Consider the following 15,578-nt stretch of genomic DNA (forward strand, 5'->3'; position numbering starts at 1 on the left):
GTTAAAAATAAAATAAGAAAGCAATAACAACAACAAATAATATGATAATTGAAACAAAGAAAATAATAAGTAAAGCCCCCTATTGTTTGATCCAATATTGACCGGGGACGAGCCAAGAAATAGAAAGGAGAAAGCCCATCTCTTTCCGGGCGGCGTCCTTCATTCTTAGTATTGCACAGTCAGTCCCGCATGAGTAGAGGCGCGCAGGCAAGCGAATAGAAAAGTAGTCTTTCTCCACGGCAAGCATATTCAAGTACCGAACAGCCCGAGGAGTAGGCTTCCCGATGCTGTTCAAACCCATCTTTCGTTGAAAAATCAAACAATTCAGATAGTTTATCCCTGCGGGGAGGACCTCAGCTCAGGATGTAGTCGATGTCTTGATATCCTTGTGAATCTTCCAAGATGTTAAAGGTGGAGCGAATCCGAAAGATTGCCTCAGTTCGGATTGTTCTCTGTAACTCAGGAACATGAAGTTGGAATCGCTAGTAATCGCGGATCAGCATGCCGCGGTGAATCGTCCGAGAGATATAGCTCTTCAGCGCATACATACAGAGATCCTGTGATTTGATTTGGGCTAGCGATGAGGGGAAAAGAATCCCAATGTATGGTCCTAATTTAAACACGCCACCTACACGACTCACTACATAGGTTTACGAAATGCAGGACGTCGTCGTCACCTGCAAGATAAGGCCAAAAACTTGACTAATTATACAATTAAATAATAAAATGATAGGAGAGCAATAATTATAACAATAGTGATAAGTAACACTAGACAACATTCAATTACCTACTAACGTTCTACTTTAATTCTTGATCTCTATACCCTTTTATCTAAGTTCATATTTTCAGAAAGTTGCACTATTGAAATAATTTTGTTTTTAACATATAGTACTACTTTCCATTTCACATGTTTGCCATAGTTGGACTATAAGTTTAATCTTAATATTTATATGATTATAGGACATTTGAAGTCCATAACTCATGCGATCGTATTGTGTGATTATAAAATTTTCCTATTTATCAGAAAAATAATATAAAACTTCATTTTTTTTTAATTTTAAAAGAACTAACATAATGCCAAAATAAATACAACAGAGAAAATAATATTAAATTCTCTTAATACTTATACTGGACAAGTACACGTGCCCATACGAATGCCGTGTCACTTCACTATGACCAACCTTCTTGTCTTGTTGTGGGCAGCGAAGCTTACACTTGTTCACTAGCTAATTATGATGGTTCACCAGGGCCTCTTTGCTCCTCCCTTTTCTGTTCACTCGTAGGGGTCGGGACCCCCACAAAGGGAGAGGGAGTCGACTGAACATCTCAGCCGTTGGCGGAAATTTCGCCCACATTCGATTCTCAATTCTTGTTCACCCCGAATGATCGTTGTGTTTGATTGAATATAAAATTTATAATTTTTTAAGACTAAAGTAAGTGTCTAAGAATCCGTTTGATCATGCAATATGAAATTGTGATATGAAATCACGATATGAAATCACGATATGATATCATAATATAAAATCATGAGATAGATCAGTAGGTCATAAAAAACGACAAGTGATATGTTATAAACCATCTCTTTAGTAAACATAGATAAGTAATTCGTAAAAAATGACAAGTGACATGTTACAAATCATACATTATTCTCTATAGTAAACATAGAAGAGTAATTCTTAAAAAACATAGTGACATGTTACAAACCATACATTATTCTCTATAGTAAACATAAATCGTAATTCAACAAAAACGATAAAGTGACATGTTACAAACCATACAGTATTCTCTATAGTAAATATAGACCATTAATTCTTAATTAAAAAACGATAAGTTACATGTTACAAACCAATTTATTATCCTTCTATAGTAAACATAGACCAGTAATTCATAAAAACAATAACTAACATGTTATAACAATGATAAATTAGTCGTGTATATAACTTAAATCCTTGATTCTATTTTGTACATAGTGGTCATCAATCAACTGATAAAACCTTTAATTTGTTCGATCAACTCTGTTGTTCTTGTTTGTGCAACTTGAGATTTGCTCAGTACTTGAAATGCATGGCCTACACCTTTAAACATCACATATTCAACAACCTTTTTATTACTAACTCTATTTAAAGTAGAACAAAACTCCAAATTTCTATCTCTCAAAATATCTAATTCAGATATACACACCAATATTCCAGGAATATTCCTTATATCCACCAAATTTACACCCTCTTTCCCAATCGGATTGCACCACGGGTGGTCTCGATTAACCTCCGTGGGCAATGCTAGCCGCCAGTATGTGTCAGCGCTCGCTAATGTGAGCGCTGATCGTGGCGGCTGGATAGTGTATTTTTCGGAGTAAGTCCTCGACTCTCCACCAAAAAAAGGTTGAATTAAAATGATACCTTTTAAAGTTATTGGCTTTAGGTCACCTATTTTCGAACGAAGCATTATAGCTACGTTATAAGCTATGTTCCCACCAGCACTATCACCAACCAAATAAATATTAGAAAAATTAACCTTATTTAACCACCAATAATCTTCGTTAGAACCAATAAGCACTTTTTGTCTTATCCAAACAATCGTCTTAACCCCATCATCGTAAGCCGATGGAAGACGATTTTCGGGGGCTAATCGATAATTAACAGACATAATCACACAATTAGCAATTGATGCTAATTTAGCTAAGAACTCATGGTAACAAATCCAAGATGATGATCCAACACAAAATCCACCACCATGGAAATAAATTAACATAGGTAATTTATTTCCTTGACATAATATTTTTGGAACATATAAACGTGCCCAAATATTTGTGTACCTATCAATTACAACATCACTAGAGGTAACACCAAGTTCAAGAGGTAATTTATTAGTGACATTTGGTACTATTTGAGGTCTTTCAACATGACCATCTTTGTAGACTTTAATAAGACCTTCAATTTCTTCTAATAAAACTTTATGTTGTGGATATTCTTTGATTTTTTGAAGGTTGAAATTTGGATCATAGGTTATAGTTGTCATTCTTCTTTTTCTCATGAACTCAAGAATGAAGAAAAAAGGATGAAGAGGAGGATTTTTTGTTGTTTTTTTGGTTATATAATAAGATTGTGGTTGATGAGAAGTTGTTTATATAGGAAATGAAAAAGATAAGATTGGGCTAGTTAGCTTTGAAGGCTTATGAAGTATATTTATTATAAAGAAAGATGGATTGATCGTCCACTTATGATATGACAAGTGGCGAATTGGGAAATTGCCACATGTCTTCACTTGGAGTCTATAATTGTGGGCTAAGTGGTATTGGCTTCCATTATTCAACCCCCTACCGCCGCCGCCCCCCAGAAAAAATTTCGTCCACATTTAAGTTTCGATAGAATTCAGTAAATTTAGAATATATTTTATGTTTGTATTAAAAACTTTATTAAATATATATAAATATTAAATTCAGAATTAAATTACTGATATTTGATATTGTTATTTTAATTCGAAATTCATAAAATTTAAATTTTGTCATGCGGACCCACCCCTCAGCATCATAAGTGGAAAGATGAATCATTTTAGTCAGTCAACTTTTGGATGTTTCTTGGTTTTGAGTATTTGATTGGTTGTTGTGGTTTTAAACAAAGAATTAAGTCTAAAACAAAGTCTTTCACCATGTTGGGACACGAAAATATCATGTTTAGTATTCACACGCATTGATAATTATATATTTTATGGTTCAAATTTATCGAATTAAGTAAAAAGCAATAGGTTCAATAAAACATCGTATTTGTTGTAACATGTTTAGAATGCTTTTGAGATTTATATACATCATTAGGATAGGAAATGAATATTTACATTGTTGGAATTAGGGGTGTACATGACCGGATTGGTTCGGGTTTTTCAAATACCAAATCAAATCATTGTGTCAAATTTTTAAATTTATAAATCAAACCAAACTAATAAACCTCGGATTTTTTCAGATTTTTGGATTTTTTCGGTAAAGTTTGCATACAAACATATAACTAACTTGTGCTCCAAATATTTCTTTAGTCCAACCAAAATACAATTATCTAAGGTGTTTTTTTTAAAAATAACACAAAATATGAGATGAGTACTGATGACACAAAAATATTCAATAAAAAATAATAATGAAATCATCATATAAAATAAATATTGCAAAGTCATAATGAAAATGATCATAATTTAAAAGTACTAAATCATGCTAAAATAAGTTTAATAAGTATTAGTTATATTACTAAATATTTAAGGAAAATTAAAATTAGATTATGTAATTTAATTGTCTAAACCAATGTAAAACTAAAGAACAAATATTCAATATTATTGTCATTCTTAGTGTTGAATTGATTTTCTTTTTGCATTAGTATTAATTTGATTTTGATTTAAGTTTTATTATAATTATCAACATCTATGAACTATAATCTTTATTGGACCATTCCGAATTCTAAGTTTTAAACTTGAAATAATATATTAAAAGATAAAAACTATGAAATAGTATAAGAAATATGTTAAAATTATATCAAAGTAAATATTTTTATGTATAAAATAAAATTTTAAAATTACATATGTAATGTCGGGTTGGTTTGGTCTCGGGTTGTTTTTTTTTTAGTTAAAACGAAACCAACCCAAATATAGTCGGATTTTTTTTCCAATAGCAAACTAAGTCAAACCAAACCACTAGTCGGATTTTTTTTCCAATTTGACTCGATTTGCGGTTTGGTTTGGTTTGGTTTTGTACACCCCTAGTTAGAATATTTTTATTTGGGATTGTACGTAACATATCTTATTTTTAATTATTAAATGTCTAATAAGATTTATATGTATATAACCTTAAAAGCATGAACTCCTAACTTAAATGTTAAATTACTATAATATCCCTAACTTAGGTTGTGACTTTTTCGATGATTTGTGACTTTTCTGATAAGTTGTGACTTTTTTCAAAGGTTGTGATTTTTCGATAAGTGGCTTTTTCAAAGTGTTGTGACATTTTCAATAAGTTGTGACTTTTCCAAAGGGCTGTGACTTCTTGGAAATGTCATGACTTTTCAAATAACCCCCAACTTAGGTTGTGACTTTTTCGATGATTTGTGACTTTTTTGATAAGTTGTGACTTTTTCAAAAGTTGCAATTTTTCAATGAGTTGAAACTTTTTCAATAAGTTATGACTTTTCCAAAGGGTTGTGACTTCTTGGAAATGTCATGACTTTTCAGATAAGACACAAAAAATATTTGTTCATACTATCCTTTGTTGACTATAAATAGAGGGACTTCCTCTCATTATTCAACCACATTTTTTTTAATCATCTACTCTTCTTCTTCTTACTTTTTTTTTTTTGTGATTTATTGTCATTGAGTGAGTTCGAAGTTTAGCGGAATATGAGGTACTACTATTCTGATGAAGTAAGTTGTTCTACCCTAAAAGGATATATTCCATAACCTTGAGTACTTGAGGAAAATTATTTTGATGATATAATAATTACTTTTTTTCTTAATATATACATTAGTAAGTAATGTTCCAATATATGAAGCTTGCATGATATAGTCTAAATTCATTTGTTTTTGTTAACAATTTTTCTTGTGATGTAGATACATAAATAAAGAGAGAAACTTGAGATGAAAAGGAGGATGTCAAGTTCCTTTGTGTTGATACTCAATTGAGGAAGCTTTGTTTGTTTTGGCAACTCAACAATTCTCACATGCTCAAAAATCATTCATAATATAATGATAACTGTAGCCCACAGGAAAACAACAAAGTAGACAAGGTCATCATCACTTTTCATCTTACCATTTCACCCATTGAGTTATTAGTTTTGATTGTAAGTCCACTATTTCAAAAATATATTTTCACTATTACTTATAATATGATTATATAGCCATGATAAAAAATATTTTTTAAATAGATATATAGGTAAAAATGAACAGAAAAATAAAGTGTTTGGTGACAAAAGATTTCAATCAAATGGAACACTAAAGTTAATATTGCATGAAAAATTTCCTGTTATTTTGTGTTTATTTTAAACTAAGAAAATATTATGTCACAAGATACACTCCTTGTTAGGTATATAAAATTAGATAAGAAAATAGTTATTGGTTATAAAGTGATCTCAAATCAAATTAAAGATTCAATAAATAATACATTAAATTTTATTCATCTATCAATTTTTTTAATTGAAATTTTTTAATGTTTTATGTTACGATACAACTTCTATAATATACTAGATATTAAATACTTTCATTAGACAACAACTATATGATATGTATGCGGCATGAAAAATGAGAACACTACAATTCCATAAAGATAAGGTAGAAACTTAAAGAAATAAAATATTTTTTTCATTATAGGTGACGTTGTTCATATATTAACATTAAATTATGCTACTGAAATATATATATATATATATATATATATATATATATATATATAACAACATTTCCCTTTAACAACCTAATTTTCTTTAGAACTAATTTTTGATGTTATATTTGTTTTATCTCTATAACATTCTACTTATAATAGTGTTGACATTCACCATAGAAGTACCCCTTTTTCGTAAAATTACCTCTCTATGATACCCTTACTCACATATTATTTGAGTAAAACTATTTTCTAAAAAATATATATTACGTATAAAGATAAATTTTGGAAATATTTATGGTAATGATTATGCACATACTAAATTTCAAGCATGAATATTTAAAAGAAAATTTGTACTTAAATGGTATCCATATGGTCATAACCTTAAAAGGAAAGACTATTGGTGACTTTTTTTATATTGATATTTTTTTTTCTACTATGTTGGTTAAATTTGTTTACAAAATTGAGTGAAGCAAAATATCATATTGCTAAAGAAATGTCACTTTCTTCTCATATTTAAACTTTGAATGTATTTTGAAATGTACCAATTAATGATATTTGACCATTTTGATCTAAAAAGACAAGTAATTCTATGACAATCTGTAATAATGATTATTATTGATTTTAGTTATAATCCCTCCTTATCACTTTTTTATGTTCTTTCAATTATAATCATTTACTAAAAAGCTTCAATTTAGTAATATTAATTCCATTTTACAACATCGTATAGCATATAATACGATACACATGTACAACGCACGTACCGTGAAACTAGTTAATTAAAATATACGAAAATTAATTCGAACATCATAATTATCAAACAGACATAAAGTTGAGATAAGATAGAATTAACGGGCCCTAACTTCTGGCTGCACCCCATTAACATCATTTCAAAGAAACTACATTATGTTGATATTTGACCCATTTTCTTTTTATGACCGTCCAAATATATGAACATTATTCGACATTTTTGTTCCACTACAAAAATGCCTACATGTGGACTTCAAATGGGCAAGTCATTCCTTTCACTTTGGAGAAACTAAAAATCTCTTTTATTTTGGGTTGATGGGTGGGGGGTCAAACAACAACAATATATTCAATACGTAATATTATACGTAAAATCTGAAAATAATAAAACGTACACAAATTTCATTCTTATCTCTATTATAGAGTGAGATTTTCAAAAGAATTTTATAGTATTTAAATTCCTAAAAAAATGATATAAATGAAAGGTGTGACTGTTGGGTATTAATTGCCCTGAGTTTCTTACCATAAATAAGTTTTTCTTTTAGGAAAAGGTTTTGGAGTGACTAGTCTTTTTCTTGTAGGAAAATGTTTAAGACTCTATAAATAGATGTTTGTTCCTTCTAACTTAATCAACATTCACAATGTTGTCCTACGGTTTTGAGAGTTCCAGTTATGGGGGAGAATTTGTGAACCTACTTGTATTTCGAGTGAATTGGTTGAGGTTATTTCTCTCTATATTTGGTACTTTCATATTTATAGTGGACGTAGGTCGATTGACCGAACCACGTTAAATTTTTGTGTCTTTTGGTGTGTTTCTCGTTTGTCTTCATATTCATGGTCTTTCGAGATTTGCTTTGTTAGCTTCCGTATTACACCTGCTTATTTCGGTCCTAACAAGTGGTATCAGAGTCAGGTTCAATGATGGAGTCAGGTTCAGTGGTTCGATAATCGATGATTTAACCAAGTTAGAGATGGGTGTTCATCTTGGCGGGTGTAGTTCTAGCCGCAACCTTTTTGACAATAATGAAGATTTTTTTAGAGAAATTGTTTCAGAGAGGTTCTCTATGTCGAGACGTAGATTTGATGGAGGAGATTATGGAGAAGAGATGCAAGTTGTTGAAGATTATGTGAAAAAGGTGGACAAATTTATTTTGTCAGAAATTCAGGCCAAGGCAGAGATTTGTTGGGTATTAATTGCCCTGAGTTTCTTACCATAAATAAGTTTTTCTTTTAGGAAAAGGTTTTGTAGTGACTAGTCTTTTTCTTGTAGGAAAAAGTTTAGGACTCTATAAATAGAGGTTTGTTTCTTCTAACTTAATCAACATTCACAATGTAATCCTAGGGTTTTGAGAGTTTCGGTTATGGGGGAGAATTTGTTAACCTACTTGTATTCCGAGTGAATTGGTTGAGGTTATTTCTCTCTATATTATGTACTCTCATATTTATAGTGGATGCTCATCGCCTTTGTGGACGTAGGTCGATTGACCAAACCACGTTAAATTTTTGTGTCTTTTTGTGTGTTTCTCGTTTGTCTTCTTACTCATGATCTTTCGAGGTTTGCTTTGCTAGCTTCCATATTAAACCTGCTTATTTCGATCCTAACAGTGACAACCTCATAACCTAATGAATTGACCATGCATGAATGTGACTCTTAGCTTATATCAACACTCAAATTTCTTAAGCATTGTTATTATTCGATGATCAACTCTTGACTCATTTTGGTTTTGATCTTCGATGATCTTACTTTTAAAATCAAACTCTATGTTATTCTTACATATTTTTTTATGATTCAAAAAGATAACTCTCATAAAGAGTATGATTAGCACAAGATGTGTTAATTTAATTATTGCTAAACCTTATATTGTGCAGAGTTGAGTATCTTCTATTCATTGGGATTTATAAAGTATTTCTACCTATTTTAATATAGTTTAAAATACCTTGGTAGTATAATTTGTTTATTTTTTTTTTGCCTTATCAATGTATATAATTCTTTTAGTTTCTTATCCCTTGTTCGATATTTTAATCAGATTTCTGCAGCGTAAGGCTTGTAAAAAGAAGAAACCCACTCTACCAACACTACAACAAAAATAATTTTTAGCGGCAATAAATAGACACATTAATAAAAAATGCTAAAATCTTTACCGGCATTAGTTTAGTGTCATTAGATCCAATGTCACTAAAGACTTTAGGGACATATACAAGAGTGATAATTCCCACTAAAAATACATATTTAGCGACAATTGAACTATTGCCGTTAATTAATTGTCGCTAAAGATTATTTTTTATATAGTGCAGAATTCTTTCATTTTCGATTTTCGCTCCTGATACTCCAGTTGCAGATAGAAAAATCGTATTTATCTCATCGCAACCTATTATATACATACAAGTTAAATCCTTTCAAGAGTGGGTGGGATTTCCATCTTTTGAGGACATCCATGGAACATGGTTATCAATTTTAACTTGTCTTTCTTTCACCTTAGGGTTCCTAGCTAGCTCCTAGCTAGGTCAAACTTACATACACTCAAAAGACTTTAGAAGACTTTGGGATATATATGCACTAATATATTTTGTCCTTCTAATTAATTCTAGGTTGAATATAAATGTGATCTTTCTTATCATAGTACTGTGTGTTCACTATTTATGTGTCCATTATTTGTTACCAAACATATTAAAATATAGTATGTTTAAAGCTTTCTCATGTGTTCTTAAGAAGTCTTTGATGACGTTAACCTCCAAAAATATACCAGGGTTTTGGTAACCTTATAATAACATTTTTGACTCATTATCGCACGATTATAACCCTTTAAGTATTTAAAATAATATATGGATGGACATACTCTAAAGTTTAATTATTACTATTCGAGCTAGATTTTGTGTAAGATTTCATTGTGATGACGCAAACTCATGACATGTGTTGTCCGATTTACCCCAATAGGTCTCACATAATATTGTCCCTTGGGCTATCTCATCGTTGAGCATAGTAATGCGTGTATCATGTGAATTTATGTTATATCTTATAAAACCTTTTATTTTCCTCTTTGATCATGTGGATTCACGTCAACTTTTTAAAAACTTTTTTTGCATTATCAATGTACACAAGTTAAATTATAACTTTTATGTAACATTAAGCTAAATCCTTAACCATTAAAAGTCATAGTGGTAGGGTAGATCATATAAGATTCTTTCACTTTTAATCAGAGATATCAGATTCGAGTCTTTATTAGAAAAATAATCTTTATAGGAACGCCACTTTCATGTTTGATTAGTTGTACATGACACAAATTCAAATTAGTCGGAACCCCTACGTAAATATCAAACACCGAATAGAAAATAAAAATAAGTTAGATCCTTAGAAATGTTATATATTAAGATTTCTTTTAAGAGAACCCCATAAAGTTCTTATGTTCTCTATGGATGTCATAGTAGAATAAGGTATCCTCTCACCTTATGCTCACAAAAATTCCTCCTCCTTGCTGACAAAAGCATGTATAATTGTCTATTGGTGATGGGGGAGATGCCCACCAAAAATTGAAACAAATAAATAAAATTGAGGAAAATAGTAAACAATAACATCAGTGAAATTTCACAAATAAAGTCTGGAAAGGATCGATATATATATTACATAGAACAATGTCTTTATTTTATAGAGATAAAAAAGTTGCTTCAAATATACTCTCGATTGAAGTAAAATATTCGAAAGCATTTTGAAATAAAAAGAGGAAAGTACATATCCATTTTCAATCCCTTAAGAATAAAATCTTTTTTAGTTCTTGCAAATTGTGCTACGTACTCCTTCCATTTTATTCTTTAGTTTGAGCTAGGCATCTTCTATGAAACTACTTTTTTTGTTTCATCCTTTTTGACTATGTCGTTAATGTTTCCAAAAGTAGGATAAGAGAAGACTTTTATGTCATGGAAATAATAAGAAAGAAACTCTTGCCATCTCAAATTCTTATTCTTGATTGAAAAAGTTATGGAATTATATTCAAATGGCTCATCCATTGGATAGTTTGACATTCCAAACAAATCTCACACGAATGAATTAGAAAAGTCAATAGAGAAATTCGATTTTGACTTCGTAGAGTCGGTATTGCTATTATTTGCGCATTGGCTATCCCCTTCCTTGAAAGGATAAGATACAGATACTTGGTTCACTCTATTTCTTGATCTTTCTATGAATCGTATATGTTTGTTTTCATTAGGTGCCTATACTTCAACTGTCACTCGTACCTAGTCTATTTGCAATTATTTGCTCAAAATATATAGATCCACACCCTACTCGTATTTTTATTGATATCGATCGAGGAGGATTATCGATCCATTTTTCTATGGGCCGGGTCAGTTTGGATTTTAATTGGGCCAGATACATGACTATCCAGCCCAATAGACATGTTTAGTTGATTATTGGCCTGTTAGGTATCATTATCTTTCATTGAACTTGTAATTATTAAATTAAAAATATATATTTAAAATTCGTTAATATTTAGTTTACATCAAGAATTGAAAAAATTATATTTGTATCACCTATGTGGGTTAATACGGACTTATATAAATAATTAAATAAATATATATTTTTTATATATTTAATTTGAAATAAAGAATAAAAGGATATATTAGTGATTAGGACGTATTCCTTCTGAACGATTGTCTTTAAGGAGAGAACTCATGTTTTAAAAGACAACAAAACGACAAACTATGTTTTCTCCTTCATTCTTATGAAAATTTCTCCAAAAAACGTTGAAACAACTCTGTAACAAGGAACGATTCATAGAGTACTATAATTTTTCGATGTTCGTGTTTTTATATCTATGGTGAAGTTATACATACATTATAATGACACAGACTAAGATAGCTTCATTACTTTTAATTCAAAGCAAACTTAATTAATTATATGAATTGCGTGTGGTTAAGTTGATCATATAAACAAGAGACTAATCAAATCTAAATTAGTTCTCAATTCATACATTAGTGATCTTAGTTGAATAGAACTTAAATTGCGTGTGGTCACGTATAATATTCAAATATTTTTATTAATTTGATTTAATTAAAGTAGAAGGAAAATAAGAGGTACTGTAATATCATTACATTAATAATTTAATATTAACGTAAATCTCAATGGCACTTAAAAGAGTTGACAATTAATAATGTAATTGAGTAGATATAGCATACACGCAAGCCCTAGGTTCATTGACAGTCGAATTAGAATTTAGAGTTTATGAATTTGAAATTTTAATTATTTAAAGTTATTGTATTTGATTGATAATTTATATGTATCAAATAAATTTCTTAATATAAATATCAAATTTGATCATTTGAGTAAGAATTATACTAAATTATATGAACTCGCTTCCTACCGTCTAGCACAACCCTTGGGTTTTTTATATCTCAATAAAAAAAATTACAATGTGTATATATATAAGATTATTTTTCTATGTACAAATATTAGATATTAAATTCTATTCGCTTTTTCATGTGTATTTTTAATATTTTTTCAAATTCCTTTGATAAAAATTCTGCCAGATGGGTTAATTTTGACCGGTCAAAATCAAGATATTAAATAAAAGTACTTATTAATTGTCCAAAATTTCGTGATAAGTTCAGGAGAATGATAATAAAATAATACTTACATTTAAGTTTGGTCAAATCTACTCCAATTTTATATTTATTTTATATATCATAAATCACAATCACCTTCTCCTTCTTTATATTCTTTTTGTTTTCTTCAAGTGACCTTTGACCAATAACTTCAATTAAATTAAAGATGCTCTCTTCATCATTTGGATAAAAGAAATATCCAAGAAAATGTTGAGCTTTCATGTACTCACCATGATCTTGAATGTAATCACTAAAATATTATAGTCAATTCGAATATGCATTTATAGATAAAAATAAAGGGAAAAAGGACAAATATACTCCGAACTATCGTAAATGGTATGCAGATACCCTCTGTCATACTTTTGGGACATTAGTGCCCCTGCTGTCTAAAAACTAAAGCATATATGTCCTTCACTCTAACGGAAGACTAAATTAGGACATGTGGCGCAATCTTATCCGTCGATAAATGTCGGATCGGTGGATAAGATAGTGACACGTGTATGTCCGTTAGTATAAAGGGTAAATATGCTCTAGTTTTTGGACGGCAGGGGCACCAATGTCCCAAAAGTATGACGGAGGGTATTTGCATACCATTTACGATAGTTCGGGGGTATATTTGTCCTTTTTCCCTAAAATAAATTAGTCACCGAGATCAATCAACAACAACAATAGTATATCTTGTATAATTCTATTACTGTAAATCTGGAAGGATGTTGTGTACATAAATTTTATCATACTTTAGAAAGATAGATATGTTATTTTCAGTAGATCCTCGACTCAGATAAAATATTTCAAAACAGATTTTTAAAAAAAATACAGTAATAAAGAAATCACGTTGATAGTCAGAAATGTGAAGATTGGAGGAAATATTTATGAAATTTCCTTGTGAATATTTTAATGTACAAATCTTGACATTATCCAAAATCTTGAAGTATAAAGGGCCCTTAATGTTCTCATAAGTTTATAACTAAGTCTTAATTAATAATCTCTTAAAGTTTGTTTTTCAAATCTCCTATATTCAAAATGACTACAAACAATTGGCCTATAAGCCAATGGACAACAGATCTCTTTGATTGTTGGGATGATCCTTCTCTTTGTAATTACTTTTATTATAACCTCTTAATTATATTTTTTTCTTAATTAAGTTTAATTATTATTATTATTTAACCTTTTTTTTTGTAATTTTATCTTGCCTTTTTAAAGGTGTGAAGACTTGCTTTTGTCCATGTGTTACCATTGGAGAGGTCGTTGAGATACTTGATCAAGGCACTACATGTAAGAAAAAAAAATAATTAACATTTAGGGGTTTATTTAGTATTTAGAAAAATATTTTTTCAGAAAATAAATCTTATTTTTAGGTAACCAAATAGGTAAACACCGCAAAAATATTTTCCATTAAAAGGAGAAAAACAACTTTCTTCACTTATGTTTTTTCTCTAGAGGAGGCGGATCTCGAGTAATTTTTATTGATAAATACATAATTTGAGCTAAAATTATTAGATTTTGCCGAATCTGTACCATACATGATACATTCACCCCATCCATTTGAAATAGATCGATAGAGTTTCTTTTGAATATATTTTTCTTCGTATCAAATATACCAATTATTCCTTATTAAATCAAGAATTATCAAATTTTACCTAATATCACTAAAATTAATTAAACATTACTTAATTTTTGTCTTAATAATGATTATACATTTGTGCTAACTAAAATGCAATTTTTTATTTTTTTTATAAATGGCAGCTAAAGGACATGCTTGTCTTCTTGCTTATGCTATGGGTTCCATTCATTGTGGATGGATTTATGGGAGAAGATATCGAAGAAAATTGCGTGAAATATTTAAATTACCAGAGAGTCCATATTCAGACACTTTGATTAGTTGTTGTTGTTGTGTTTGTGGTATTTCTCAAGAATATAGGGAACTCAAAAATCGAGGCGCGGATCCATCCCTAGGTATGAATATAAATTCAAGTTATATATACTGACAATATAGATACTGAATTGTTTGTGAAGGTTATAGTGACTACATGCAATTGTTTTATGAATGACCTAAATTTTGAACAAATATTTTGTATGATATAGAACTTAAAACTCAAAAATCAAATTCATTTTAAAAATTCTCAAAAGCATGAAATTGTCGAAGTGGTGACCTGATGATAGGGATTGAAGTCTCGGTGAATGATGACTGGAAATATAATAGTTGCATGAAAGGCGTAACAATTTGGACACCAAATCTTTCTATGAATTGCTTTTTTCGTCTTTTTTGTCAGCAAAATGCCTATGATCTAAATTCATATTTGGTTTCTCGAAGTTCATGTAGAGACACCTACCACAAAATTTGCTTCAAATATGAGAATCTAGGAAATTTTAAGATTTTCAATATTTATGTTTTAAGAATTGATACTTTATTCCGCTCTTTTCATCTATAGTTTAAGCGCGATTACTATAATACATACTTTCTCCATCACTACAAATTATATGTATTTATTTATTTTTTCAGGATGGGAAGGCAATGTTGAGAAATGGAAACGAGAAGGGGTTACAGTGCCACCAATTCCTACATCCTCCATGACTCGTTAATTAATTAATTAATCTCATCTGTTATGTAATTAATATTTAATACAGTGTGATTATAATTTGTGCCATGAGGGTCTTTTGTATAAAAAAATTAATACAGTGTAATTATTATTTGTGCCATGAGGGTTTTTTGTATAGAAAAAATAAAATTATATGTACTATCTATTGGAGAGGAAGTGTAGAATTGGGTTGTTAAAATAATTGTTTGATTGTATTTGTGAGTGTGAACACTTGTTTAGCTATGTAACTGTCACATTAAATAATAATTTTGTTTGTTGAATTAGTGTGACATTATCTCAATGACTTTTGT

At 29.8% G+C, this 15,578-nt stretch overlaps 2 protein-coding genes across 2 annotated transcripts; one reads left to right on the forward strand and one right to left on the reverse strand.

Moving 5' to 3' along the window:
- Positions 1-1,769: 1,769 nt before the first annotated feature.
- On the reverse strand, positions 1,770-3,098 carry LOC125829870 (probable carboxylesterase 6). The gene has a single exon (XM_049509084.1). The coding sequence runs from the start codon at positions 3,031-3,033 to the stop codon at positions 1,981-1,983; it is 1,053 nt and encodes a 350-aa protein (XP_049365041.1). The 5' UTR covers positions 3,034-3,098; the 3' UTR covers positions 1,770-1,980.
- Positions 3,099-13,671: 10,573 nt separating this feature from the next.
- Positions 13,672-15,504, forward strand: LOC125829884 (protein PLANT CADMIUM RESISTANCE 9-like). The gene is made up of 4 exons (XM_049509104.1): positions 13,672-13,784; positions 13,892-13,963; positions 14,435-14,644; positions 15,192-15,504. The coding sequence occupies exons 1-4, from the start codon at positions 13,712-13,714 to the stop codon at positions 15,269-15,271; spliced, it is 435 nt and encodes a 144-aa protein (XP_049365061.1). The 5' UTR covers positions 13,672-13,711; the 3' UTR covers positions 15,272-15,504.
- The last annotated feature ends 74 nt before the right edge of the window (positions 15,505-15,578 follow it).

Source organism: Solanum verrucosum, unplaced genomic scaffold, assembly GCF_900185275.1.
Source record: "Solanum verrucosum unplaced genomic scaffold, falcon-dt-bn FXZP01000008.1, whole genome shotgun sequence".
NCBI classification, from domain to species: domain Eukaryota; kingdom Viridiplantae; phylum Streptophyta; class Magnoliopsida; order Solanales; family Solanaceae; genus Solanum; species Solanum verrucosum.

What these genes read in the sequence shown, in the direction of transcription:
- LOC125829884 (XM_049509104.1), top strand. Translation starts at nt 13,712, where the DNA reads ATGACTACAAACAATTGGCCTATAAGCCAATGGACAACAGATCTCTTT. An exon ending in ACTTGATCAAGGCACTACAT is followed by an intron (nt 13,964 to 14,434) that starts GTAAGAAAAAAA and finishes TATAAATGGCAG; the next exon opens with CTAAAGGACATGCTTGTCTT. An exon ending in AGGCGCGGATCCATCCCTAG is followed by an intron (nt 14,645 to 15,191) that starts GTATGAATATAA and finishes TTATTTTTTCAG; the next exon opens with GATGGGAAGGCAATGTTGAG.
- LOC125829870 (XM_049509084.1), bottom strand. Translation starts at nt 3,033, where the DNA reads ATGAGAAAAAGAAGAATGACAACTATAACCTATGATCCAAATTTCAAC.